The sequence below is a fragment of the Prunus avium genome, chromosome 3 (genome assembly GCF_965620075.1).
Source record: "Prunus avium chromosome 3, drPruAviu1.hap1.1, whole genome shotgun sequence".
In the NCBI taxonomy this organism is placed as follows: domain Eukaryota; kingdom Viridiplantae; phylum Streptophyta; class Magnoliopsida; order Rosales; family Rosaceae; genus Prunus; species Prunus avium.
This window is the reverse complement of record NC_142286.1, coordinates 5,271,155-5,298,076: the sequence shown is the minus strand read 5'-3', so window position 1 is coordinate 5,298,076 and position 26,922 is coordinate 5,271,155. Positions and strand designations below refer to the sequence as shown.

The window sequence follows — 26,922 nt, the reverse complement described above, 5'->3', positions numbered from 1 at the left end:
TGGACAGCCAACAGATGATTTACATCTCCTACATGCCACCACGCGCCATGCAGAAGCTGGGGGGCATTTGTGGGAACCTAATTAATTCGTAAACCTAGGTCAGATAATTCCTTCCATTTGGGGATTATTTGACCTAATTAGGAATTATTCAATTTAATTGGGGATTACCCAATTAAATAGAAGGTTACCTAATTAGGTTAAGGATTGATTTGATTCCTACGAATATTCTCAATTAATGGAGGAGTTACCTAATTAAATTAGGTATTGATTTGATTACTACCCTGATTAGGGATTTGATTTAAATCAGATAAATCAAATCCCTAATTAGTCAAATCTCGCCAAATTGGGGAGGAATAATTCCCTTCCATCTACGGAATTATTCCTCTGAAACCCTAGCTCCCGAGACCTCTATAAAAGGATGGCCACACACAAAGGTTGAGGTACGTCTAAACTCCTACTGAAACTCTGCAGAAATTATCTCTCAGAAACCCTAGCCGCCACCTTCTCTCTCCCTCTTTTACACAAGGCTCCGGCCACCACTCACGGCTCCGGCCACCCAATTTTACCACACATACATATTCCCGTACCCTATTTTAGCTATCGTTTCTCTTCAGATCGATTGAACTGACTTAGGCATCGGAGGGCCTTTGGCCAACACCCCCCGGGTGTGGTCCTCTCATTGTTATTCGTTTTGCAGGGAGAAAGAGAGGCGGAGAAGACGAAGGAATCTTTAGGCGAATATTCCCGTGGGAGGAAATTGGCTCCCACAGTATCTATGCCAATGATTGTTTTGTATAAGGTGAGTCTCCAATCCTTACATACTTTTCATCTCAATCAATGTTATGTTAGCTTGATATGCACTAATGTTCCAATGATCTCACTAATTCTCTTCGTGATAAATATTTCTACCCCAAAATTTAAAGCTGCTTTACAAATTCTTTGGCTCAAAGACTGGATATAAAATGATAACGACATTGCGAAGTCTCTGGAAAACCTAGTTAAGGCCCTTAAGAAGACTAGGTTCCTCAAGTGCAGATGTTCTGAAATCCCAAGGAATCTTTATGCTCAATATTTTTAATCATGTTTTTTATGCCAATCCCACCTGTTTAGAGGAAAACAAAAGCATTCGCTCACCATATAATCATAAATATATTGGCTTTGAACAAAAGGAAACAGTGCATGTATGTAAGAATGAGACATACCTAACATCAGTGAACTCACAAATATTGTGAAAGCTAGAATGAAGATAATCAAAGATGCTCTTCCTAATTTCTTAATCACCTTTCCTGCCACATGTTGCCCTGCGATTGCAGAAACAGTAGTCACAGCAGCAAAGTAGAGAGCTGCATGAGAATTACAATGAAAGAAACCAACATTTCTTTTAATAGATAAAATTTCTTGTAAACATCCATTTGTGTAGAGAATGTCATGGCTAAAATTTCAAAGAAAACTTGAATGGCTAAAAAAGTTACCATAAGGAACTGGAAAGCGGTTTAGGAGGTAGTATTCTACAACAGACATGGATGAAGAGAATGTCATGGCAAAGGTGGCCGTGGCACTTGACACCTATATGAAAGTTCTCATCACAAATAAGGACTTAAGGTATCAGATAATTACTTAAAGAGAGAATAGTTTCTGATGGATGGCTTCTCCTCTTCAAGTGGTGGGTTAAGGAAGTGAAATTAGGAAAAAAAATGTGCATTATGGTGTAACTAATGGAACATGTGTTTTTCAAGCTGATTTTACTTCCAAGAAAAAATAAGTGTGCTTCATTATGTAATTGAATACTAAAATTGTGAGATAAACTCGAGAAAAACAAACATCAATTGTTAATTTTGAAGTATGAAATGTACCTGAGGAGGAATTCCCATCTCCAAAAACATTGGACCCAACATAAACGCTCCACCGAGGCCAAGCAATCCACCAAGCATACCAGCTGCCGTGCCACAGGCACAATAAGAAACAAGCTTGTACAGTGGCCACTTTGGGGTTTCTTCTCCCTTGGATGCAATTACTCTCCGGCCTTTGTACAATTTAACTGCCTGACATGAAGTTACACCAACAGCCACCGGAATCTGATAGATACAGGAAGAAAGGAAGAAAAAGAAAAAAGTTCTCATTATAATGGGATTCTTACTTAAGCCATATTTGCAGCCACAAGGAAGTTTGTCTTCTTGATAGAAGGAGCATGGAGGTACCTGCGAGAGTTCTACCAACCAATATGTCAGTGAACATTTTGCCACATAATTCTGTGTGAAAAAGTAGGATTTCGATCAATTGGATTTCTTAATGCATAGAAGTGAAGGGAAATTCCAAATAGTAAAGTTTCAAAGGAACATCAAATGCGTATGAAACTAGATAAAAACCTTAACAATCTGCAATGCCAGTATTATGATCCACACAGCAACAATTACTCCAAGTTCCTTCCAGCGAACATTATCAAGAACAGGAACCTGGGACGGTTGCTTAAGTCAGTCCTTAAAACCATACATAAAAGAAGTTAAGCTTCATATATTTTACCGCTGTTCGTTCAGGTTCCTTGGTTTCTGTTAGAGTGCCATTGCTTGGGCCTCCCGGAATATATTTGTCTTCAACATCTTCATTAGTAAGAGCAAATTAGACTTGCAATATGTATATGTCGGAGTTTGAATAGGTCATCAAGAAATGATAGGCCAACCCACCATTTGATTGCAACTGTTTTGAAGCATCAAACATGTTCTAAAAATAATGAAACAAGTTGAAGTATTAGATGGATTAGAAGTGCAGAATATACAATCAACTTGAACAACAAAGAAAAGTTTAAAGCCCGCCTTTTTAGTTATAGTTTCTCTTTTCCATGTCTCAACACCCTTGAAGAACGACTTAGTTGATACCCCTGCAGATCACGACCACTCAAGGAAGTTCTCGAAAGATGTAAAGGAAGAAGATTTGCAGCTTAGAAAATTGTTACCTAAGAGCACAATAAATAGTAGGATGGTGATCATCCAGTCAGAAAGAACCACATTCAAAGAAACGCCAATGCTGATCCCAAGAACCAACACAGGTTGGAAAAGAAGCGCGAGATCATAGTCAATGATGGGCAGGTCAAGTGTAGGAGTAGGATGCCTTCGCCTTAAATTATACATGACCGTTGCAGTTGCTGTGCCCGTGATCATACCTGACTGACCACAAAGAAGCAAAATTTAGGTGTTTGAACAGAAAAGAACAAGATGAATGAGATGAATTTAAAACTGTGACATATGAAAGTATATATATGTTCTTACATTTGGAGACTGCAATTGATGATTTCTGGTCAAATCCAATAATGAGGGTGAGCATTGGGATGAAAAAGCCACCCCCACCAACACCTCCCACACTCCCAAATGCTGCCCCAACAAATGCAATCATCGTACCCACCGCGATTTTCCAGCCAAATCTGATATCCTGTATATGATCATCACTACAAAGTTTGAACTATTTGGAAGCACCATTTAAGACCTGCCATTCAGTTTTACCTACTAAAATGTATTGAAAAAAATATGAGTTTTTGTTTGTTTGTTTACTGGTTAAACAGAGAGAACAAAAGGTATATATAACAGGGAGGTAGAAGATTTACAACAAAACAGTTTTTACATTCCAAATAGATCATCCTTGGGCAAGGCACATTTTCTCAGCAGCCTAACATGCATTTAGGCAACAAACCCAACAAAGGTAATAGAAAATAGGACTTACAGGCCACACATGCTTATAACCCAAGTGAGATTGAACCTCTTTCCCAGTAATATTCTGGCTTGAAGGTTGTGAGCCCAACATTTCTTCATGTGCTGAAACTGCTGCAGATGATAATGCTAATAAAACCAGAAAACCAACTCCAAGAGTTCCAATCTTACCAGCCATTTTCTCAGAACTTCCTCCTAACCCCAATGCAGTATAACCAAAACTATTACATATGTATAACAACGGGATCTAGCCCAGTGGAAAAGGCTTTGACTTGCACGCTAGTGATCTCAGTTTCGAACCCCTATGGCACGTTGGTAGTGTAGGTGTGAGGAACCCCTCTTCCTCACTTGTATTAAAAAAAAACTAATACATATATATTATAATTTATATATACTATGACTTGGATACAAAAGAATGTATGTAGATGTATCTACAGAACGTATAGCAGGATCTCGAAAATGAGAAACTTTCTGCTGGCATTGCCTTTGATTTAGTCTAATTTATATTTTTCAGATTCACTATGTGTATGCATGCGAATGGAAGAAAGATTTTGTGGGTTGACTGATATTGAGTGATGGTTGATTTAAGACACTCACGTACGACAGTATGACTTGATTAGCTACCAACTTTGAACCTCCCTAATTACTTCTCTCACCCATATATAATCACTGCTCACCCATACACATTTATTGCTCGGACCCTTTACCTCTTATATAACATATATGGAACTCAAAACTACTGGACAATTTTACTCTGAATTAACAAACGTTTTTGCCCCTTGACCAGGGAAAGGAATGGATTTCTATTTTGTGCAAATTGCTCCATTCGGACGGAATGTATTTGAAAGAAAGGATTTGGATTCGACAATAAGGCTATAAATTTTCTATAAAAAAAGCTATAAAACATTAGACTGAATGTTTCTAAGCTTATAGTGTTCTAACATTGGACTAATTAATACCAGTTTCTAAGCTTATAGGTTTCTAAAATCAAATAATCTGAGCTACGGACTTAGGATCCTTGACTGCACATTCTCTCAAACCCAATGTACTCGTGCTCAATTTGCTTAACCATGTTTGCTATGCCAACTCCACCTGTTTAGAAGCAAAAACTATATATGTTAGCAGAAAATTCATATCTTGAGCTTAACATGTGGTTCAAAGTAAAAGAAGAAAAGAAAAAAATAGAGTTTGCATGGGTAAATGACACTTACCTAAGGAAACTGTACTTACAAGTGTTGTGAAAGCCAGAATGAAGATGATCAAGTGTGTTCTTCCTAAGGCTTTGATCACCTTTCCTAAAAAATGTTGCCCTATGATGGCAGAAAGAATTGCCGCAGCAGCAAAGTAGAGAGCTGCAGAACAATTACAATGGCAGAAGCCAGCATTTATTTGAAAACAGAAATTGCCTTCGAAGCACAAGTAGTGATTAATTTATGAACAGAAATGTGAATGGCTAAGAAAGTTACCAAAGGGAATCGGAAATTGTTTTAGGAGGTAAAATTCTACAACAGACATGGATGAAGAGAATGTAAGGATAAAGGTGCTTGTGGCACTTGACACCTGCAGAAAAGTTCTCAACAAGGTAATAAAATGATCATCATATTTTGTTAGCTTTTACTCTGAGGGGTGGAACTAATAAGAAGTGAATGCGACAAGAACAAATACTTTAGAATTGTGAGAGGCACCCAAAGAAAAACAAACTCAACTACATGACTTATCAAATGTTGAAGTATGAAATGTACCTGAGGAAGGATCCCAATCTCCAGAAACAGTGGACCCATAATGAATCCTCCACCTAAACCAAGCAAACCGCCAACTATTCCACCTGCTATGCCACAGGCACAATATAAAACAAGCTTGTGCACTCTCCAGTTTGCACCTTCTTGTCCACTGGATGCAATTATTCTCCGCCCTTTGTACAGGTTAACCGCAGCATATGACTTGCTCCAACAGCCACTGGAATCTGATTGATGCAGGACAAAAGGAACAAAAAGTCCTTAGTTGAGGTACATATTTCACAATCGCTAATTTCAAGCACAAGGAAGATTGTTTTCTTGATACAGGGAGCATGGAAGGTACCTGTGAGACATCTAGTAACCAATATGCCACTGAACATTTTGTCACCTGTTTCTGCCCCAGCAAAAATAAGTTTCCCATCAACCGGCTTCTTAATGAATATAAGTTAATGGAAATTCCAAATAGAAAGTTTCACTAGACAAACCATAGCAATCTGCAATGCAACTATTGCAACCCAGACAGCAGCAACAACTCCAAATTGCTTCCAGCAAACACTATCAAGCAGAGAAACCTGGGGAGTTCAGAGAAGTCAGTCTATAAAAACCATGCATAAAGTTTAGCTTCAAAACTCTAACCCTTGCCTTTTTAGCTTCCTTGTTTTCTGTTGTGCCATTGCTTGGGCCTCCAGGAATGATTCTGTCTTCAACGTCTTCATTTCCATCACCTAACTAAGGAGCATGCGTTTTAGCCTAGCAACTGATAGTTCAAATATATCTGCGTCAAAACAGATGAAAGACATAATACCGAAGTGAAAAATGATTGAGCAACTCACCATTTGGTTGCAAGTGTTTGGAAGCATCCAGTAAATTCTGAAACCAATAAAGCAAGGTGCAATTGAGATGGATCAAGTAATGCAATCCCAGAATATACAACTAGTCTAGAAACAAGCAAAATCTAAAGACCACCTTTTTAGTTATAGTTTCTTCCTTCCACGTCTCAACTGCTTTAAAGAACGATTTTGTCGTTGGGCCTGCAGTTATATCATACATGAGGAAGTTGTCCAATTGTGAACGGGGAAGGTTGCAGCTCAGAAAAGTGTTACCTGTAAGGACAATAATCAGTAAGGTGGTGATCATCCATTCAGAGAGAACAACATTCAATGAAACTCCAATGCTTATCCCCACCATCAGCATTGGTTGAAATAGAAGCACAAGATCATAGTCGATGAGGGGCAACTCGAGTGTCGGATGCCTTTGCCTTAAATTGTAAAAGATAGTTGCAGCTGCTCTCCCTGTGACCACACCTGACCAACCGGACAGAACATTCAAAATAGCCTACAGTTGTTTAAATGGAAAGCAAAAGGTAAATTAACAGACAATTTTTCTATGTATTACCTTATAAGACCAATTAAAACTAATAACATACACATAATTAAGGCAAAAACAAATTAAACCTATCAGGATGTAAACTTAGACATCAGTTTTGGAAAACAAAACAGAAAATATTGACTGATGCATTATAAAAATTTCATTAAACATGTCCAGAACTCATTAGGAATTTAATAACACACCCAATAAATGCTAATGCATAACATTCAAGCAGAGAAAGCTAGAAATTCTTACAACTATGAAACTCCAATCTAAAGTTTTAGAAAGTTGGATAGTCTTGGGGGTGACTGTGTTAGCAATAGTCAATTAATGTGTTAATTATGTAGTAAATTAATGTGTTAATTATGTAGTCAATTAATGTTTGGCACCTACAATATTTGGGGGGCTTGACTAGTTTGGTTGCCTAATTAGTTTGGTTGCCTAACTTGGTTGGTTGCCTAACTTGGGGGGCTTGACTAATGTCTTAGGAACTTGTATATATATGTGTTGATTGTAAGTAATGAAACATAAGTGAAAAATCAGAAAATATTCTACAACTCTCATTCTCTCTACACTTTCCACTCTCTACTCTCAATATTCTCTATGTTTTAGCATGGTATCAGAGCCTAATGGCTAATCCTTAAGATCCTCTATCAAATTGAGAGTCGTTGGCGTTTTTTCATGTTGCTGTAAATTCTCTTGTTTCCATTAAATTTCCTCTCTTTTATTTTTATGGGCAATAAGTCCCTTGGCCACGATGGCCTAATTTGTTTCATATGGGCAGTACGTTCCTTGATCACCATGATCTCTTTCCTCCGTGAGCCTCGTCATCGCTCACCGAGCCATTTCCTTTCCTCCGCGAGCCTCGTCACCGCTCGCTGAGCCTTTTCCTACTCGGCCTTGTCTCTGTCATGCCGAGTTACACTACTGCCGTTGTTCCTTTTGCACAGCCACTCTGGTGTTTGCATCATCTCTCAAGCTCTAACGAGCTTCCTTATGTTTTTTCTTTGACTTTTCTGCTGGTCTCTATCTTCTTTGCTGCTATCTTGAGCTCTCTTTCTCCTTCTCGTTTTTTAGCACCCTTTCTTTGTCTCTCTTTTTTTTGGTGGGTTCCTTTTTTGTTTGTTTGTTTCTTATCACATATTGCCTTTCTTCATCATTTCCTCTTGTGCCCACGTGATAGGTGTCTTACTTGTTACATTCCATTTTCTTAATACTACTATTCTCTTTTTTATGGTTTCTTTTCTCACCACCAATCTCATACTTCTTATTTTATTCCCTTTTATTTCCTTAAATTATTTCTTCCACTCTATTTCCATCCAATTTTTTGTCTGGTATATTTCTTCTCCCTTGTTGCCTTTCACTTTTCTCTGTGTTACCCACGGGTGTTTTCTCCTCATCTCTTCGTTCTCATGCACACCCACGCCAATAACTTGGCTTCCGTTTCAACACCTCTTACACTTGTCCACGTCACCTACCCTATCTATACAATATTCATCCCTTTCTCTCTATGTGTGCATACACGTCATCCACCTTCATTCATTTTTAATCCTTCTTTCTTTTTGGGTTGCAGACTCTTTTCCATCTTTTATTCCTTTTCTCCAGTTGTCGGATGCCCATCTCCATTCCACCTTTCCTTGCATTTGTTTCTACCACGAGACTGGCATGTTTGAGTCTCTTTACTATTATTTCATTTTCTCTTCTTCCAAATCTCGACCCTCTACCAGTGTCAGATTTGAGGGGGAGATAGATGCAACTTTATTTGGGTGCTGCAACTTTATTGTCATTACCGGTGTTGCTTTCTCCAAATCTCGACTCTCATACGTCGTCGGATTTGAGGGGGAGTGACACTGCTGCTCATCTATTCCGCTGCCTGCAATTCAGTTACCTATCTGCCATGACTGATTCTTCTACATCTGAGCTTCAGTCAGCTTCTGTTTCTCAAGTGCCACTGCTTTTATGGTTCTGACAACCCCTTCTCTTCAGGGGGAGAGGAGGAGTGAAGAGAAGTTGTGTCTGCAATAATGGAAGTATTTGTGACGCTGCTAGTATTGTTGTTGCTGCTTACACCATCCTTTGATGGTGCCAGCTCTTGCCTTTTGTGTCCCTTTGCTGTTAACAGTGTTGTTGCTCCTACCTGTTATGAGAGTTGTTGGGGACAGTGTTGCTGGGGATAGTTATATTGCTCTTGCTGGTACCAGTGTTGCTCTTGCTGCTGCCAGTGTTGTTGTCTCTTGTTGAGGACAGTGTTGTTGTTGCTTCTACCGTGTTCTTGCCTTTACCGGTGTGTTTCCGATGTGGTCATGCCCGTTGACCCTGCCTTTGCTCTTGACTTTCCGTACCCTTGCCTTATCCTATTTTTTAGGGTTTGGCTTTACCTTGCCACACTTTACCATGCTTTGCCTTACCTTGCCTTATCCTATTTTTTAGGGTTTGGTTGCCTTTGCCTTTGCTTGGGTTTGGTTTGCCTTGCCTTTTCTTGGGTTTGGTTTGCCTTGCCCTTGCCTTTGTCGTGCCTTACCTTATCTTCAGGGTTTTTGTGTCCTTTACCTTACCTTTGCCGTGTTCACAGGGTTTCTGTGTCCTTGCCGTGTTCACAGGGTTTCTGTGTCCTATACCTTACCTTTGCTGTGTTCACAGGGTTTCTGTGTTCTTACCGTGTTCACACTGGGCTTTCTTTGCCATGCCTTGACACCTTGCCTTTGCTTGGCCTTTATTTGTCTTACCTTGCCTTACCCTTTCTTTTTAGGGTTTGGTTTTACCTTGACGTGCCTTTCCCGATTTTAGGGTTTGGTTTCTGTGTCCTTGCCGTGTTCACAGGGTTTCTGTGTCCTTTACCTTACCTTTGCCGTGTTCACATGGTTTATGTGATCTACCGACCAACCGGCTGCACTTGAATTTGGTGTTGCCACCGACAGACCGAAATGATTAACTTCGATGTGGCCTTTGCTCCACGTGTGGCCCACCATGTAGTGGTCCCACGTGAGGGGGCATGTTGAAGTGGATCGACATTCTATTAAGAAGAAGCTTGATGCGGAAATATTAATAACGACAGTCTCTCTTTTGGCAAGTTGGTCATTGATGATATCTATGCACCAACTTGAGGGGGAGTGTTAGCAATAGTCAATTAATGTGTTAATTATGTAGTAAATTAATGTGTTAATTATGTAGTCAATTAATGTTTGGCACCTACAATATTTGGGGGGCTTGACTAGTTTGGTTGCCTAATTAGTTTGGTTGCCTAACTTGGTTGGTTGCCTAACTTGGGGGGCTTGACTAATGTCTTAGGAACTTGTATATATATGTGTTGATTGTAAGTAATGAAACATAAGTGAAAAATCAGAAAATATTCTACAACTCTCATTCTCTCTACACTTTCCACTCTCTACTCTCAATATTCTCTATGTTTTAGCAGACTGAAACTGTAAATCTGTGGAATTTCATAAAATCAATAATGTTTGAGTTGAAAGTGAAGATGTATGAGGCTTGTTCAGAAGGTGAAAACATAAAAACATGTGATCAAAGTACTTACAAGTTACATGTTGATATTGCCGTTGATGATTTCTGATCAAACCCAATAATCGGGGTGAGCATTGGAACAAAAAAAGCCACTCCCTCCAGTACCTCCCACGCTCCCAAATGCTGCCCCAACAAATCCAATAATTGTACCCACCAAAATTTTCCAGCCAAATCTCATTTCTTGTGGCAAATTTTAATTATTTCTAACACTACGTACCACATTGTTTAGTAAGTACTATAGCTAGAGTTTCACATGGTTTAATTATTTCAAATTTATTATTTGTACAACTGAGGTGGTTGGGAGTCGGCTAGAATAATCGGTGGAGGGCTGACGCCGGCAGCGAGAGCCAAACCCTCCCTTTTCTTTTTAATCTATGTTACTTTGGTTGTATTTTTTTTTTATTCAAGGAGAGGGAGATTCAAATTTGGAACGACTTAGACATTATTATTTGCTGATAAGGACATTATTAGAGAAACTATATTATTAGAGAAAAGAGTGAATAAGGACATTTGAATGGACACATTCTATTTAGCACAAAATGCAAAGGTAAAAAGTTGCAAGTGATCAGTCATGTTTTTTTTTTTTTTTTGTGTGGGTCAAACCCTGCATCTGTTACAGTAAATGCTGCCTCCAATAACCGTGGAAATTCAAAGCATTATACCTCCAAATTCCATTCACAAAATGCACTACAATCTTTTTTCTTCACCTTTTATTTAATTTGGTCCTTTAGCCCTTGCCTACATTCAAACCCCTAAAAATGCAAAGGGCCTGTATTAATTCGGTTGAAACCTAGGAATAATTATTCTTTTTTTGGCCCTTACGCAAATTTTTTTAAATATAAATAAGATTTCAGAATTCTAATAGTTTGGAACTCTGGAAACTAATACAAGTTATTATCTGTTGTGTTTTACTTATGGCAAAAAGTCATTTTTGACCTATGTAGTTTTCATGTTTTACTATTTTGATCCTCGTAGTTTCAATTTTGTCAATTTTGTGCTTGGAGTTTTAAATCCCTCGCAATTGAAGGACACATTACAAATTATGTCAAATTCCTTCTAATTTCGTCCAAAATATTGAAGAAGATAAGTCCTACATCGGAAACTTGATTAAATAAAATAAAAGATATAATAAATGATTCCACTACTAATATCACCGAGGCTTTTTGTGATAAAACCCTACACCTACTGAGTTTTGTAGGTGGTTAAGTTGGGGACAATATCGGTGATAGTCATGACAGATGGTGGTAGTAGAAGTGGTTAAATCATGTCTTGAGAATAAAATCAATGAGTTTTTGAATACACCCAAACTTTTATGAAGTTTTTTAAAGTCGTAATTGAATACATCCAAATTTGAATGGATTTTAAAAAGTTTGAATTGAATACACCCAGAATTGAATAGACTTCTATAAAATCGTGATTAAATACACCTAAACTTTTAAACTTCTTTAAATCTTTTAAAATCTAAATTGAATACATCCACTAAGGAAGAACAATTATATCCATGATGTCACTGACATTCAGACCGTAATTCCTGAAAAATAAAAAATAACAGTTTATGGTAAATAAAAAAGGTTCAAACGGTTCATTCAAAATTTGTAGTACAAAAACACTTTTTAACAACACGTTTACAAAAAATCTCACAAATTAGAACCCAAAATGTGAAAATCATTTCTCCTCTAATCCCTCCCTCGTAAAATTGTGTCTTTTTAACTTGCCGTTTCGCAGCAGAACTCAAATTCAAATTGTCAAAGCTCAAAGCACCAGCGACCAGACATAAACCAAACCATCAACCTTTTGATTGAATGCAGCCAAGACCAAAACCAAACTAATCTTAAGCACACCACCAACAACAACGACCACATCAACTGCGTCATCACTGACAGACCAAAAATTGTGACCATTTAATAGGCCACACCTAAAATGAGATCCACCTCCCCATTTAAACCTCTCAACCAACAGCTCAGGTCCCTCTGCTCTTATTCCCCTGCTTTGCGTCTCAAGGCCTCCTGCTACTTCAAAAGGACATATCATTTTCTCTGCTTATCAGAATCTCGCCTTTTCTCTTGTAAGTTCCTACTTTTATGTTGTTTAGCCCACAAGATGTTTGCTTTTTGGTTGCTGAGAAAGTTAGAGAGGGGAAGTTTTAAGATTGTCTTGGGTTTTGGAAAAATTGAGGGACCGGACGGAATAGGATTTGGTTTTTTCTTTTTTGGTTTCCTGGGTTGTGCATTGTGAAGGGTTTTCATGTTCCTGTGTTTTCACTCGTTAACCAAACAGAGCATTGATGCGGTTTTTGTTTCTTTATTGATTTTTGTTATTGTGTATTAATGTTCTTTGAGTTGGGACTCCAAACTGGACAAATTCCTTTTCTTTTCCCAGGAACACTTAGAATGATTTGTAACCTCACTTCATATATGAAATCATGATAACAGAATTTCAGTATTGAACTCCTATATTTTGACCCAATTAATAAAGCCCTTTACATTTTAGAGGTTTAAACCCTGGCAAGGCCCTGTGATCGGAGAAAAATAAGATAAGAAAATGGAAGTTGAATGTTTCTAGTTGATCAAAGGCCTGCATTCCTTTCTATATGACAATTGGTGGTGTATCTATCGTGTGCATCTTATTTAGCAGATGTATGGTTTAATCACGTCTGGTTACTGATATCTTCTATCAGCTGTACTGATCACTTGAAATTTTTACTTGTCCCTTGGATTTCCTGTTAAACACAATGTGCCTCTTCAAATGTCCTTAGCTCAACTATAGTAAATATGATGGGAAATTCGGTTTTTAGGTTATAGACTGTGGATTAAAATTCTGAGATATAACCACAATTAGTAAAAGACTCCTCATTTTGTGTTTCTATCTAAGAAAGTTGCACTTGCAATGCTTGTTTGTTGATAGTTTTGTTGCAAGGGCTGAATGAATCATTGTGCTATGCGCAGCTAGAAGCTAGATGTATATTTGATTATCTGCTCTTTTTTGTTTTCCAATCCCTTACAGCATTGCAATCTGGTTCATTTATGGAGGCGGTAAAGGTAACTAATCAAGGGTCTGCAACTCGTGACAGTGTTGCTATTAGATCTGATCACAAGAGTTACAGTTACAATCAACTAATCTCTTCTGCATCAAGTATATCTAGCTTGTTATCTAGTCGTCACTTGAACGCAGTGAGTTCTAGTTTTTTTTTCAATTTTTTTATTTCAACATTTATAGTTTCTTTCCCACAATATTTTCTCTTATTCTTTAGTGTCTTTGGCATACAGACTTCCGAAGCAAGTAAGTATGAATCTCCTTCAGCAGCAATTGATTGTGGAAGAGGACAAGGGCATCTTGGAGGGGCTAGAATAGGAATTGTGGCTAAGCCCTCAGCTGAATTTGTTGCTGGTATACTTGGGACCTGGCTTAGTGGAGGTGTTGCGGTTCCACTTGCTCTCAGCTATCCTGAAGCTGAGCTCTTGCATGTGATGAATGATTCAGTGAGTCCCCAATATCCCCTTCGTTTTACTTTTCTTTCTTAGTGACTTGTGTTTTTCTCAACACTATTTATTGAGTTACTAGTTTTAATATATGCAGTAACTAGTTTTAATACATGTTGCCATACCTTATCTTCATTCTATATTTTTCTATTTTATTTTTGGCATAAATTCTGTAGGCCTCAAATGATTATCTGGTTTACAGGATGTCTCCATGATTCTGAGTACTGAAGATCATCAGCAACTTATGGAAAATGTTGCTGCTAAATGTGCTGCTCAAGTTTCTCTTATTCCACCCGTTCCTAGTAGTTCTTCAGAAAAAAGTGCAGATGGTAATTTACAAGCTGGAGAAATAGACGCAGATAGAATTTTTCACCGGAATAAAAAGCAATCAAGTAAGAGAGATTGTGTGCCTTTAAGAATGTGCAAATTTATATCCTGTATTGGGAATGCTGCAGGAGTTAATAATAAATTTTGATTATTGTGCTGTCATTTTTTGTTATGAAGGTGCGGATCCTGCATTAATTATATACACTAGTGGCACAACAGGAAAACCTAAAGGAGTTGTGCACACGCACAAAAGCATCAGTGCACAGGTATGTACCCCATCTATCCTTGCAAGCAAAGATTTAGCTATATTTCGTTCTACCACTAAAATAGTTTCAGGTGAGGTGTAGGATACATATGTCACAATAAGGGTCTTCATTATAATGGACAACAGATGATGTAATATAATTTTTATATACTGGATCACTGTTTTAGAAACATTTTCTCTTGATTAGTAGGCATCTGTAGTTTAGGGGTTTGTTTGTCAAGTTTGGCTATTTCTTCTCAGAAGTCTTCTTTGATGTTAGCTCTGCAATGCATCTCTTTTCATGTGGGCTACTTGTCCACGGACATGTGTTGCAAAGAAAAAAAAAACATCTCTTGGTGTTCATTTATTGTTTCACTTTTATGCGTTATAACATTATAAGTCATGTAATGGAGGTATTCTTGTAGGTCATGCACTATTTTCCTTGACTCTAGCGTCTCTATTCCAAGTTAACTATGGTTGACTTTTGTCCTGATGTTGACTCAATTTCAGGTCCAAACCTTGGCAGAAGCTTGGGAGTATACATATGCTGATCAGTTCTTGAATTGTCTACCACTACATCATATCCTTCTACTTTTATGTACTTGCTTGCAAATTGTACTGTTTCCATATGCAGTCTCAGCTTACGTTTAGTTGATGTCTTCTGTGTCTTCCTTTTCTGTTAGAAACTTGATTGGAAATTCTAAGTCGCACACTGAAATTTATCCTTGTTGGTTTATGGCTTTGATGATTGATTGAAACATGTTATCCTTAACCTATAACATACATGTTCATGGGCTTTTCAATGCTGTACTTGCCCCCCTCTATGCTGGTTCGACGGTAATATACTCTCCTTTTTCTGTTTTCCTTGGTTGCCTTGACAACTGAAGGCTTTCACCATTGTTTTTCCCTGGAACGGCTTTGTTTGGCTTCATGAGTCTTGCTCAGCTACTTATTGTAATTTAATTTCTTCTGTTTATGTTGTTGAAGGTTGAGTTTATGCCAAAATTTAGCGTGAGGGGTATTTGGCAGAGATGGCGTGAATCATATCCAATAAATGGAACTAAGGCAGCTGATGGCATAACTGTGTTTACAGGAGTAAGTCTACTCTGTATGTGAAGGATGTTTTTGCTAATATGAAAATCTATTGTAAGTTAGAACATATTATAATTGCACTAGAATACAAATTCTTGGGAAAGCGTCATATTCTAAAAAGCAGGTATCTCCTGCTTGTTAGTTGATTTATTGGTTATATAATCTTCAATACGTGAATTGAAGGTTAAACATGCTATGCATCTACTGCATCTCTCATTGTACTGATTTTAGATGCGAAATACTTATCTTAATTTAGTTAGACTGCAAGTTAAGTAGCTTGTATTTGTGTAGGTTCCGACCATGTATACTCGATTGATACAAGCTCATGAAGCAATGGATCCAGAGCTAAAAGCTGCCTCTGCCTATGCTGCAAGACAGTTGCGTCTTATGGTAAGTAGCCTGAAAGCTTTTTCTTTCCCCAATAATGGTTTTGTATCTATATTGTAAACAGGAAGTAAGATGCTTTTGTTTGATTATTGGATCTTTATCGGAAATACATGTAAAAATCTACTCTTTAAATACTGTCTGAAAATTAATTGTAAGGTACTAATATGGGGAATGATAATTGTGAGAGTATTTGTATCTACACAAGTTTGTAGGCTCTCTTTCCATTACTACAGCATCCCTGGTGGTAGTAGAACTTTCTCCATTCTTCTGGTTTACATGAAAGGTAAGGCAACAAAAAAGGACACCATGAATGTGGGATTTTATCCCAGGTCTTTTCAGATAACATCAGGATACATTATCAGCTAAGTTAATTAGCTCCTGCGGAGAACCACCCAATGTTATCATGAAAATTGGCCTTTACATTCCTCTATATTAAAGTCTATGGTGAATCCTATACCCATGACTAAGAAACTTATTTCTTTCTCCCAGATGTGTGGTTCCTCTGCACTCCCTCAACCTGTAATGCATAAATGGGAATCCATCACAGGACATCGTCTTTTGGAACGATATGGCATGACAGAGGTAAGTGATATTTAGTTTAAATTACTTTGAACTAGTTTTCTCACTCTATGAAGAGAGTGTGTGTATCCAAAAAATAAAATTTCTTATCATATATATGGTTTTTGATGTTTTTAGTTTGTCATGGCAATATCAAACCCCTTAAGAGGTGAGCGGAAGGCAGGGACGGTTGGAAAACCATTTCCAGGTGTGGAGGTAAGTAGGCTACAGGTTATGAAATGTACTTACGGCAGCAATTTTACCATAAGAAACTTATGAAGGAAGCTTTTTGCATGCAGATTTTAATAATTAGCCCTGATGCTGAAGGGAACCACTTAAAATAGCAAAATCTTTAGACATTTAGTGCATGCATGTTTTAGATGTTAATTGACAAAGACTATATTCTGGTCCTTGAAACAGCTTATAAATTGTAGAGTTAGGAAGCTGGTGTACTTTACTGGTGATGTGTCTCATAATTGACATGGGAGTGTTTTTCTCAATAAAAAGTAACTACAAATTAGTATCTATATATGTATGTTTATAAGATCTGTATTTGTTATAGGTAAGGATTGTTGCAGAAGATGACAGTGGAAGTGATAGTACAGGCGTGGGAGAGCTTTGTATCAGAAGCCCTTCAGTATTCAAGGAATATTGGAAACTTCCTGAGGTAATTTCTGATTTCAGAAATTTGATGCCACCTGTGATAACAAACCACACATACACACGCACACACCTGCATTTATGTTTGTGAGGTGTGCTTTTCTTTTAATTGAAGAATGGAACATGGAGTAATGAAATTCTACATTTTACGTATATGGCATAATGAAATTCTGAAGAATATCAACAAATTACTCTTACGACATTGTGGTCATTGTCTAGGTAACCAAGGAATCATTTACAAGTGATGGGTTCTTCAAAACTGGAGATGCTGGTACAGTGGACGAAGATGGGTACTACATCATATTGGGACGTAAGGATACCTAGAACTCATGTGCATGATACTCTTATTGATGCATTCCTTCAAGTTTGTTTTTACCAGTCTCAGATTTTGATACTTCTGGTTAGCAATGCAGATACTTAAAGGACGTCTAACTGAGAATGAATTCTTCTTTCTTCTTCCGTATTTTTTTGATGACATGTATCAGGTACTAGTGCTGATATTATGAAGGTTGGTGGATACAAGTTATCTGCATTAGAAATCGAATCAGTTCTTTTACAGGTGGATTTTTGACCTCTATTCCAGTTTTCTCATGGATACTCTATGATTTTGTTCTTTTTCTTTGTAGGTCTTATAAAGAAAAATGAAAAATTGAAGTGCTCAATGAACGATTGAATTTTTCTAACTAAAATCACCCCTTTTATGTAGCACCCGGCTGTGGAGGAGTGTTGTGTGTTGGGCTTGCCAGACGAAAACTATGGAGAAATTGTTTGTGCAATAATTGTGCCAGAGGTTGAAGCGAAGAGGAAACAAAAGGAAGAACTGAGACCTGCTATAAGCTTGGAGGATCTATCTGCTTGGGCAAAAGACAAACTTGCACCATACAAGGTATTACTGACCATCATTCACTTTTTCTCTTCCTCTGGAGTTTTTATGATCAGTCCTCTTCAGTTATCAAGTTATAAACATTCTGTTCTCATGAATAATAACTTCCAAATCCTCATCACATTTTTCAAACAACACAACTATATTCTCAAATGAGCACTACAAATAACTGCATTACATTTTTCCAGATACCGACACGACTGCTTCTGTGGGATTCACTACCTCGGAATGCGATGGGAAAGGCAAGTTACTTTTACATTTCCTTATTTGCTAAGCTACAAAAGCATTGTTTATTTATTTGTATTTACATCGCATAAACTTGTAAGGTGTATTTACATTGCACATCTGATTGCAGGTGAATAAAAAAGAGTTGAAGAAAACTCTGGCTTCTGATTCATAGACTTGATTGCAGAACAGAAAGAAAGGAATTAAGAAGCTATGGCACACACAACATGAAGTTTTGGAAACTAAAGTTCGAATTCATCGTAGGAAGTATCCTTGTCATGCGGTTGTGGAACGTGACTCATGAATGTCTGGTAGGGTAGTCTAGATAAAGTGAATATGATGAAGCGAGTTGAGGGAAATCAATTGTTGAAGCTCTTTGCAGCTAATCCACAATTTTTTTCTGTATAGATTTCTGAATAAAGAATAAACTTAGAATCAGTATGTAAAGACGAAGTTCAAAATATATAATTGACCTCATCTCATTTAAAGCTAGATCCTTTGAATCAGCCTTTGAATTAGTTACAATGTTTAAACTTAAAGCTTGCATATTTTGGACTCTCCTTCTCTCCTTCTCTCTTTGGTTTCTGTTCTGAGCTTTTGCCCCCATCTCACCCAAATCATAATAAGATACATCAATTTCCATGAGAATTCACAAAAGATTTGGGTTGCAAAACAGTCTTCATATAACTAAGATATCGTTATTACCATGTTACCATGTTACCCATCCGGACATAGAAAACAATGTTCTTACCCACGTAAGCACCTTGAACATTTTTAAGATTTGATTTCATAAATTTTGTATTGTCCATCTCTTCTCCAAATTAACTTGATTAAGATAATATTTTCCCGCATTGATTGTACAATCACTACTACAAAGCCGTAAATAGGGCCACAAATGATATTAGATTAGTAATGATGACAAAAGTCACAGTGTACCTCGTGGTCATTTTGAACACGAATAAGTCATAAATCACGTCATTGTATTTCTTACGTGCTGCTGCCCTTAAAGCTCTTAACAATACGAAAATAATTCATTTTTATTTTCCAGCTGTGGCTAACATGCCCACTTCTTTTTTAAGAAAAAAAAATTAATAATAAAAATAAATACAAGTACCAAGAAATAATTAATTTCTTTTACAATCACTTTTTTGTACAACTTTTGAATATATACATCACAAAAACAATATGTACGTAGTTTACTGATTTGCAATACAGCGCACATACTTTACAACCAAATCTTTCATAAAAATACCATCTCAAAATTCCCCTAGATCTGCATCATCTTCCCATTACAAAAAGAATTGAATTGAATTGAAGTGATTGTTTTCGCTTTCTGTCTTACATTTGAAGTGAAACGACACCGTATAGATGGACGAAGATGAGGCTGTTTTGGTAAAATCAAGTTGAATTAACTTTTGCTAGCAGTTGAAGAAAGGTTGGCCGGCCTGAGATTTCAAATTCCTGTAAGACTCTGACTGCTGAGCTTAATCTTTAAGAAGGAAGAAGAAGAAGAAGGAATACGGCGACGTTTTGGATCGAGTGGGGGCGAAGAGGAGCTTAGCAAAATGGTGAAGGGACTGCAACTACAAGGGCAAAACCTGCCACCGGATTTGACCCAAGTCATTGATCAGCTGGAGCGCCACTGCTTGGCACCCGATAGTTCTCTCGTCTCCAAATCAGCCTACTTCGACCTCCAACTCGTACTCTCTCTCTACATTTCCCTGCCTTGTTTGGTTGCTTAAAAAATGTGCTCTACAAACTATAAAATGCAATCTATGAATTAAACAATCTGAGCATTTTCTTTACAATGCCTTTGATTTCTTAAAGTTATATAATTCTGGTGCAGGCAAGGGAGGAAATGTCCAGAGAAAGATTGCGTTACTTGGAAGCCATGGTAGTTCTGCTTATTTTTTTGAGTTTGTGTTGATTGAACTAGTTGTTCTAATTTGGCAAGGATTTTGTAATGTGTGTGTGTGTGAATGGTGGGTTTGGATTCTGGTGTAGGCAATTTATGGTGAGGCAATTGCAATGGTGGAAGAGTATCAACAAGCAGTTTCGGTGGCCAATCTTGGAGGAATTCGAGATGTTCAGGGTTTATATCTGCAATCGGACTTGAAGAATCCTCCTCAGGTTTCAATGTGCCACAATCTTTGATTTTTGTTTTTTTTGTTTTTTTGTTTTTTGTTTTTTGTTTTTGAAGTTATTGATTTGGAAATGCATTTTACATCAAGTGTTGTCGAGTCATGATTTGGCATGAAATAGGAGAGACATCCATATCTTTAAGGTAAATAACTTTTAAGTTGGTGGGAAAGCACAGGGTGCCTGTGTTTTCCTGGTATGGGAGTTGATTGATTCCCTTCTCCTTGTTACAATTGAAGTAGAAAACAATAGGAAAAAAAATGTTTTCCTTTGGGTTAATATGAAATGGTACCAGTTCAGAATTAGTATTCCCTCAAAGAATGTTCATTTTTTATTTAACCATGATCTTAACAGAGATGCACTATGATAGACTTGTATGTTAATTCATCTTCAAAAGACAGCAGGCTAATTCAATCTTCATGGGATGCTCAAATGTACCATTAGTATTCTGTTCTTCACATCAAATCTAAAACGGATGAGAATGTGATTTTCATGTTTATATCAGTTGTACGAGACATTGGAGCATCGCATGATTGTTGCGGAAGCAGCTCAAAGATTGAGGCTTCCTCTTATCTCCAAAGATGGTGAAATTCATGAGGAAGAAATTGAAAAATGCAGTACAATGTCACGCAGTTCCCTTGACAGTACCAGTACCAGCGTTACAATCAGCTCAAGTTCCAACTCAACCAATTTTAATACTGCTACTAGCACCAGTAGTGCAGCAAACAACAATCTTTCTCTTAGTGCTACTGATGCTGTGGAATCTGGAGTTGGTGGTGTTCCGAATCGCTTTCTTGGAATTACACCTGCATATTTATGGCAAACACAGCTCCAGCAAACACCATTGTCAATGGTACAATGTCCATTATGGTTCTGGCAACAGTTCACTTTGTCTTTTATTTTCCATTTTATTTATTAATATTTTTTTCCACATTCAAACGTATATTTTCTTTATAGTATCTGTTACTTTACTGTATATGATCCCTTAACATGAAGATCTAACTTTGGTGAAGCTGCTCCTTACATTTCTGATGCTTCAACTGCAGGACATGACAGAATATCAGTTGTGTCTTTCTCGGGAGATTGAAGTCCGTTTAGTAGCTAAATGTGATAAATTAGCCGATGCCTTTATAATGGATGACAATGGTCTCTCTCTCTCTCTCTCTCTCTCTCTCTCTCTCCATCCATATACACTAGACATGCACTTTTAAGGTTGATGATGCAATATGTACTAGACACATGTTTACCCATGCATAATGATAATTATTAAAGGTGTAACTAATTCCAATGCTTTTTTATGCAGACTCGTCATCTGGGCATCAGAATTCAAGTTCTTGCCTTCCAGAAAGGTTTGAGTTACTCTTTTGATGCAATTTTCGTTGTATGAGAATTCCCTTTTACATTGAGTAAGATGCTTTTTATGGATGGTTGGCAATCTTAATTCCAATGCTTTAGGCAATCAATAAATTTCTGGAAGCACTGTTCTAAATATTTTTCTAACAGTCTGATCTATTTTTGTGACACTTTTCTCATGACTTTATCAGGGTGAAGTTGATAATTGAGGAGATGGAAAGGGAGGAAGCTGCTCTACGGGAAGATCTATATTCTGCGGATAGAAAATTTGCTGAATATTATAATGTATGAAAATGAAAACAAAAATAAAACAAAGTTTTATGCTCCTGCAATTTCATGCCAGGTTCATTTTGTTTGTGTTTATGCCTTGGTTTTTTTTTTTGTTGCAAAACCTAGGTCCTAGAGCAGATACTGGGAGTGCTCATCAAACTGGTCAGAGATTTGAAGTTGCAACATCAACATAAATATGTAAGCTTCTAATGTCTGGGAGGGTTAATATTTTTTCAATGTTGTTGAGGGTTAATATGAGGGAGGCTCAAAGCTTCTATATTATTCTGTTTTCAATGTTGTTGAGGATTCTTGAACCTTTTATTAATAATGAATGATTTATAGGACGGACTGCAAAAAACATGGCTTTGCAAGAGGTGTGAGACGATGAGTGCAAAATTGAGGTCCGTTACATGGTTTTCTGTATTATAAATTTATAATTTTGTATTTCTAGTGTCAATGTTGCTTAATGTCTCACTTTCCATATGTTTATGAATTTTTTGTCTGTGATGCATCTTATGCAAGAAGACAAAGTTCACCACTCACCACTGACTGTATTTTTTTTTTTCATGTTTTGTGATCAAATCAATTAATGGGTTGAATGTAATGAGTATAATATGCCCCATTGTATTTCAGGGTTCTGGAGCATGTTCTCCTTCTTGAAACTTATACTAAGGAGTCAATACCGGCCCTACATAAAATAAGGTAGCTTTGATGACTTTGAAAGTATGTGCAGCTTACTGATTCCAGGGTTTTAACAATTTTATAACTCATTTCTAGGAAGTATCTCCTTGAAGCTACAGATGAAGCTTCAATCGCATATAATAAAGCGGTATGATATTCTACTTCTTATTTTTCTTCCCTTTCCTAAGTGGTTTCTGATAATTGATTGCCTTCATTTGTGTGTGGCCCAAAACAGACATTTTAACCACATCATAGCCTTCTAGCAGCACTGTAGACTTGTAATAATATATTTTGTTTGGGGATTACTTTTAGGTTGATTTGCAATGTTTACCTGTCTATTTGCCTTGGTTTCCTGTAAGTCATTATTGTTTTAAATCCTAATCTGCTATCTGTCAAGTTGTAAATTTCTTCAAACTTATTCGCTAGTAGATTTTTTGGGTTTTCTTAAGGAATTTTGATGAGATAAGGAAGTTTCTCAATCTGCTTTTATTGCTATGTCACTTGTTACTGGTTATTTGTCATTGTAGATATTGTGAAGATGGGTCGTAAATACTTAATGGTCTGCACTATAATCAATGAGCCCATTTACAAAGCTGATGATAATTATAGAAAATGCTTCAGCTGCTAATAAATAGTTAAGATATGCTGAGCCAACTTTACTTTGACAACATGCATACAACTTAACCGTGTCACCCTTCTACATCTCTCCTTCTGGTTTTCTTTATTTACAAAAGTCATCTTTTCTTAACAGGTTACACGTCTTAGAGAATATCAGGGTGTTGATCCTCACTTTGATTCAATTGCAAGGCAATACCATGATATTATAAAGGTAATAACAATGCTTACCGCAGTACATTTCCCAGTTCTCATGCTAATCTCTAATATCAACATCCCCTTACAGAAATTGGAAAATATGCAATGGACAATCGACCAAATTGAAATGGACCTGACACACCCAGATCACGTAAATGCATAGAACCTGCTGTATCTTGTTTGGTCTTGTTTTCTGAGTCCAAGCCTCCAATTGCTTCATCACTGGCCTGTTGATTGTTTCCTTAGGGAAATGAAAAACGCCTTCTGAATAGTATCATCATGCTTGTGACTTTCTTCTTTGTTTGACATTTGTGCTTATGGTTATAAGCTAGATTGGTCATAGACAGAGCTGATTTTTGAAATGTTGTGTATAATTATCTCCTTACAAGGAGGATACTCTGTAAATCATCATCACATTAAAAGAATTATAGGCATCTCGCCACGTTTTATGACCTCAGAAGCAATTTTAGTTTTGTGGCATGTGTAAGATTACTACTCTACCTTAATTTGTTAGTTGGTGCAACAAGGTCCGAGTCCTTTTTGTGGTGGTATAAACTTTCTGAGCATGTATACTATACTAACGTTAGTTTGATCAGTGTTTGTAGGTATATCATATGATTAATGGAGTCATGTTTGGTATTCAAGGGTGAATATATAATGGCATACAAAACCCCCAAATATGGAAAATAATTAATGACGTAAACAAGAACAACAAAACAATGATATTGATATGGTTTGGCAAAATCAAAGCATATATTTACGAGTACTACTAACTTGCGCTACAAGATAAAGAAATTATAAGTATACTTTTGCTCAAAAGTTAATCTCTAACTCAAATTTATATATTTCCACTCAGACGTTCTTTGTATATCGTTTCTCAAATAAGTGATACCAATTTATAGTATTTGACATAAAAATTGGCAAAACATTGTTAAGGAGAGAGAGAGAGAGAGAGAGAGAGAGAGTTTCAACTATGAGTCATTTACCTTCATGTGGATTGTTTGTCGTGATCATTTATGCTGCTCTATTTAGCTTTTTAATTAGCAGAAGAAATTTCTATAAAAAATTTAAAAATAAAAATAAAAGCAGAAGAAAATTCTTTTTCTATTATTTTTCTTGTCAAATTAAAGATTAAATTTCATATGCACGTTATTCTTCTTGTCCTACCTACTGGTATCTATTTTATTTTCTTCTTTTTCTGACCCAACTAGCAATAAGTTTAGCAGTAATTTTAGCTACAATTATGATCAGTCCCATGCTAGATAGAAAGGCATGCGCTTAACAGAATCACTCTAAAAAATATATATATATATTTTTTTAAAACACGACCCTAGTAAAGCCGAGCGGCTATACTCTTTTAAAAAAAATATCCCGCGTATCGCCGCACGGCTATACTATTTTTTATAATAAAAAACCGTAGTATAGCCACGCGGCTACTCATTTTATTAAAAACAAAAACCGAATATAGCCGTGCGTCTATACTATTTATAAGAAAAAGAGGGACCCGCTTATGGCTAGCGCCCATTTCACCACGTGTCAAAAATAGAAATAATCTTACCTCTCACATTCTTTCAGTTATTAAAATATGGAATGGGAAAAATATGAATAAAATACGTACGTATTTTATTTGGCAATATTTTGGCAAATTACAACTGATAAGTTCGGCCACTATATAATATTTTGATATGATTTATTTAATTTATTTAATTAAATTTTTGTGTGTGTGTGTGTAAGACCATGAGAGCTGTAATTTTACGATCTGAGAAGTTAAGCACCGTCATCAAGCAAGCACCCTTAAGGAATGAACTCACTTGTTGGAAGAAATTCCTCGAGGTACGCTCGGCTATACTCAATGGCGGACCCAGGGATTTTTATAGGGGTAAGCTAAATAATTTTTTTTAGAGGAGATATATTATAAGCCTTTTTTCTCTTGAAACAAAAATGTTAATAAAATTTTATAAATCAAACAAAGTCACATTACAAGCAAATATAACACAAAGAAAGACAAAATATAAATAAAATCCACTTTTTTTGAAGAATGAATAAATAGTTTTTCGTCTCTTTTCTGGTCTATTATTATCATGTGACATGATACCCTAACAAGAAATACTAGACACCAAAAAATAAAAGCTAATTAATAATTCAAGTTGCAAAAATAAAACATATATCAACAATCTCCAAAAGTTTTCACCCAAACCCTAAATCATAAAAACATAACAACAACAATTAAAATTGGAAATTGAATATATATATAAAGAGAAAAACTTACGAAGATTGAAGAACCCATTGAAGATAGGTTGGTACAATTTTTTAGAGGAGGAGAGCTATTTCCTCTAGGCTCTCAAGGTTCAAATATGGCTTTTTGGGTGGCTAGAAGAAATTTTTTGATGTTTGCTCTCTATGGGTGTAGCCCAATATCCGTACGATTAGAATAGCTCAAGTTGGTAGATCCTTAGCGTGAGTTCTGCTTCTAATCAAATTTATATAGGTTTGGATTGATGTTTATTATTTCCTATATGCTTTAGGAGGAGTGGGCTTATTTTAAATAAAAGACTGAGCTATTATTTACTTTACTTAGATTTTGCTATTATTAGTTTATTATATTAGCGATAAAAAAGAAAAACAATGCATGTGTGGGCTATATTTATTTGGTGCAGTGGGCTAAATATTTATTGGAGTAGGAATAAGCTTATAAAATTAAACTATATTTAGGGCATGTTTACGTATCAGTAATGGGTATGGGAGGAAAGGGAATGATTTCCATTCCTGACTTCCCCTGCGTTTACTTGCAATCAGGAATATAAAAATAAGTGGGCCCCACCTCAAAATCCGTAATCACATCCCCTAAAAACTGGGTATCAAATCACCTAGGGGGGAGTAGTCGATACGATTCCCATTCTTGTTTTCTCTTAATAACTTCCAAAAATACCTTTACTACTTTACCATAATTACAAAACACTCCAAACCATAAAAAAAATAAAAACTCACGCTAAGAAGTACCAAGACGCTCCAACTTCATTTTCACGTTATCGTTGCAGACACAACCTCCCATTAGCAGCAGCAACGCCTTGTTATGTAAATCATTCTATCTATCTATCCTATGTCTTCACATTCATCACAAAACATAGTACGGTCATAGATAAAGACTTTTGTGGAGATTATATATATCTTTTTTTGGTAGTATGAAGATTATGCAGGTCATTATTATTTGATTGTTTACTAGTTACGTAGGTGAAAGATATATATTTATTGGAGTTTATTTTTTTGTTTGAAATTGGATCTTGACAAAGGTGTTATTAACATTATCATTGAACTAGCCTCTTGTTGTGCATCTTGTTCAACATATTGATTCCTCATGTTTACACCGACTTACTAGTTTTCTACTGGATTAGTTTGGTCTCCTTAGACAATTTGAGAATTATACATGTGCTGTGGTGAAAATGTGCAGGGCATTTTAGTAATCAAATTAATTTGGATTCTGATTCATGAA

General features: G+C 36.6%; 3 protein-coding genes and 1 pseudogene across 4 annotated transcripts; 2 read left to right on the top strand and 2 right to left on the bottom strand.

The window, feature by feature from the left end:
- Positions 1-529: 529 nt before the first annotated feature.
- LOC148295494 (sulfite exporter TauE/SafE family protein 3-like) lies at positions 530-4,020 on the bottom strand. 2 transcript variants are annotated; one of them, XM_088250945.1, is made up of 12 exons: positions 3,712-4,019; positions 3,264-3,423; positions 2,951-3,157; positions 2,811-2,875; positions 2,682-2,718; positions 2,521-2,597; positions 2,367-2,453; positions 2,199-2,249; positions 1,854-2,075; positions 1,473-1,566; positions 1,203-1,343; positions 530-1,102 (listed from the first exon to the last, which is right to left on the bottom strand). In XM_088250945.1, exons 1-12 carry the CDS (start codon positions 3,874-3,876, stop codon positions 1,026-1,028), a joined length of 1,383 nt encoding a protein of 460 aa, XP_088107071.1. In that variant the 5' UTR covers positions 3,877-4,019; the 3' UTR covers positions 530-1,025. The 2 variants fall into 2 exon arrangements, with proteins under 2 accessions (XP_088107071.1, XP_088107072.1); XM_088250946.1 differs by lacking the exon at positions 2,682-2,718 and having other exon boundaries at positions 2,521-2,588; positions 2,735-2,875; positions 3,712-4,020.
- A 160-nt stretch (positions 4,021-4,180) lies between these two features.
- Positions 4,181-10,499, bottom strand: LOC110769482 (sulfite exporter TauE/SafE family protein 3-like; annotated as a pseudogene).
- Positions 10,500-12,042: 1,543 nt separating this feature from the next.
- LOC148295493 (putative CoA ligase CCL8) lies at positions 12,043-18,668 on the top strand. The gene is made up of 18 exons (XM_088250964.1): positions 12,043-12,386; positions 13,325-13,491; positions 13,588-13,800; positions 14,003-14,192; positions 14,305-14,393; positions 14,882-14,953; positions 15,158-15,208; positions 15,359-15,466; positions 15,755-15,853; positions 16,340-16,432; positions 16,547-16,624; positions 16,971-17,075; positions 17,288-17,378; positions 17,554-17,627; positions 17,775-17,954; positions 18,140-18,193; positions 18,307-18,386; positions 18,431-18,668. The coding sequence occupies exons 1-17, from the start codon at positions 12,242-12,244 to the stop codon at positions 18,349-18,351; spliced, it is 1,854 nt and encodes a 617-aa protein (XP_088107090.1). The 5' UTR covers positions 12,043-12,241; the 3' UTR covers positions 18,352-18,386; positions 18,431-18,668.
- Positions 18,669-19,394: 726 nt separating this feature from the next.
- Positions 19,395-23,892, top strand: LOC148295492 (AUGMIN subunit 4-like). Its single transcript, XM_088249846.1, has 13 exons — positions 19,395-19,876; positions 20,023-20,070; positions 20,181-20,306; positions 20,821-21,168; positions 21,362-21,461; positions 21,619-21,664; positions 21,860-21,953; positions 22,065-22,136; positions 22,281-22,339; positions 22,572-22,640; positions 22,716-22,767; positions 23,371-23,448; positions 23,521-23,892. Exons 1-13 carry the CDS (start codon positions 19,742-19,744, stop codon positions 23,593-23,595), a joined length of 1,302 nt encoding a protein of 433 aa, XP_088105972.1. The 5' UTR covers positions 19,395-19,741; the 3' UTR covers positions 23,596-23,892.
- Positions 23,893-26,922: the final 3,030 nt, after the last annotated feature.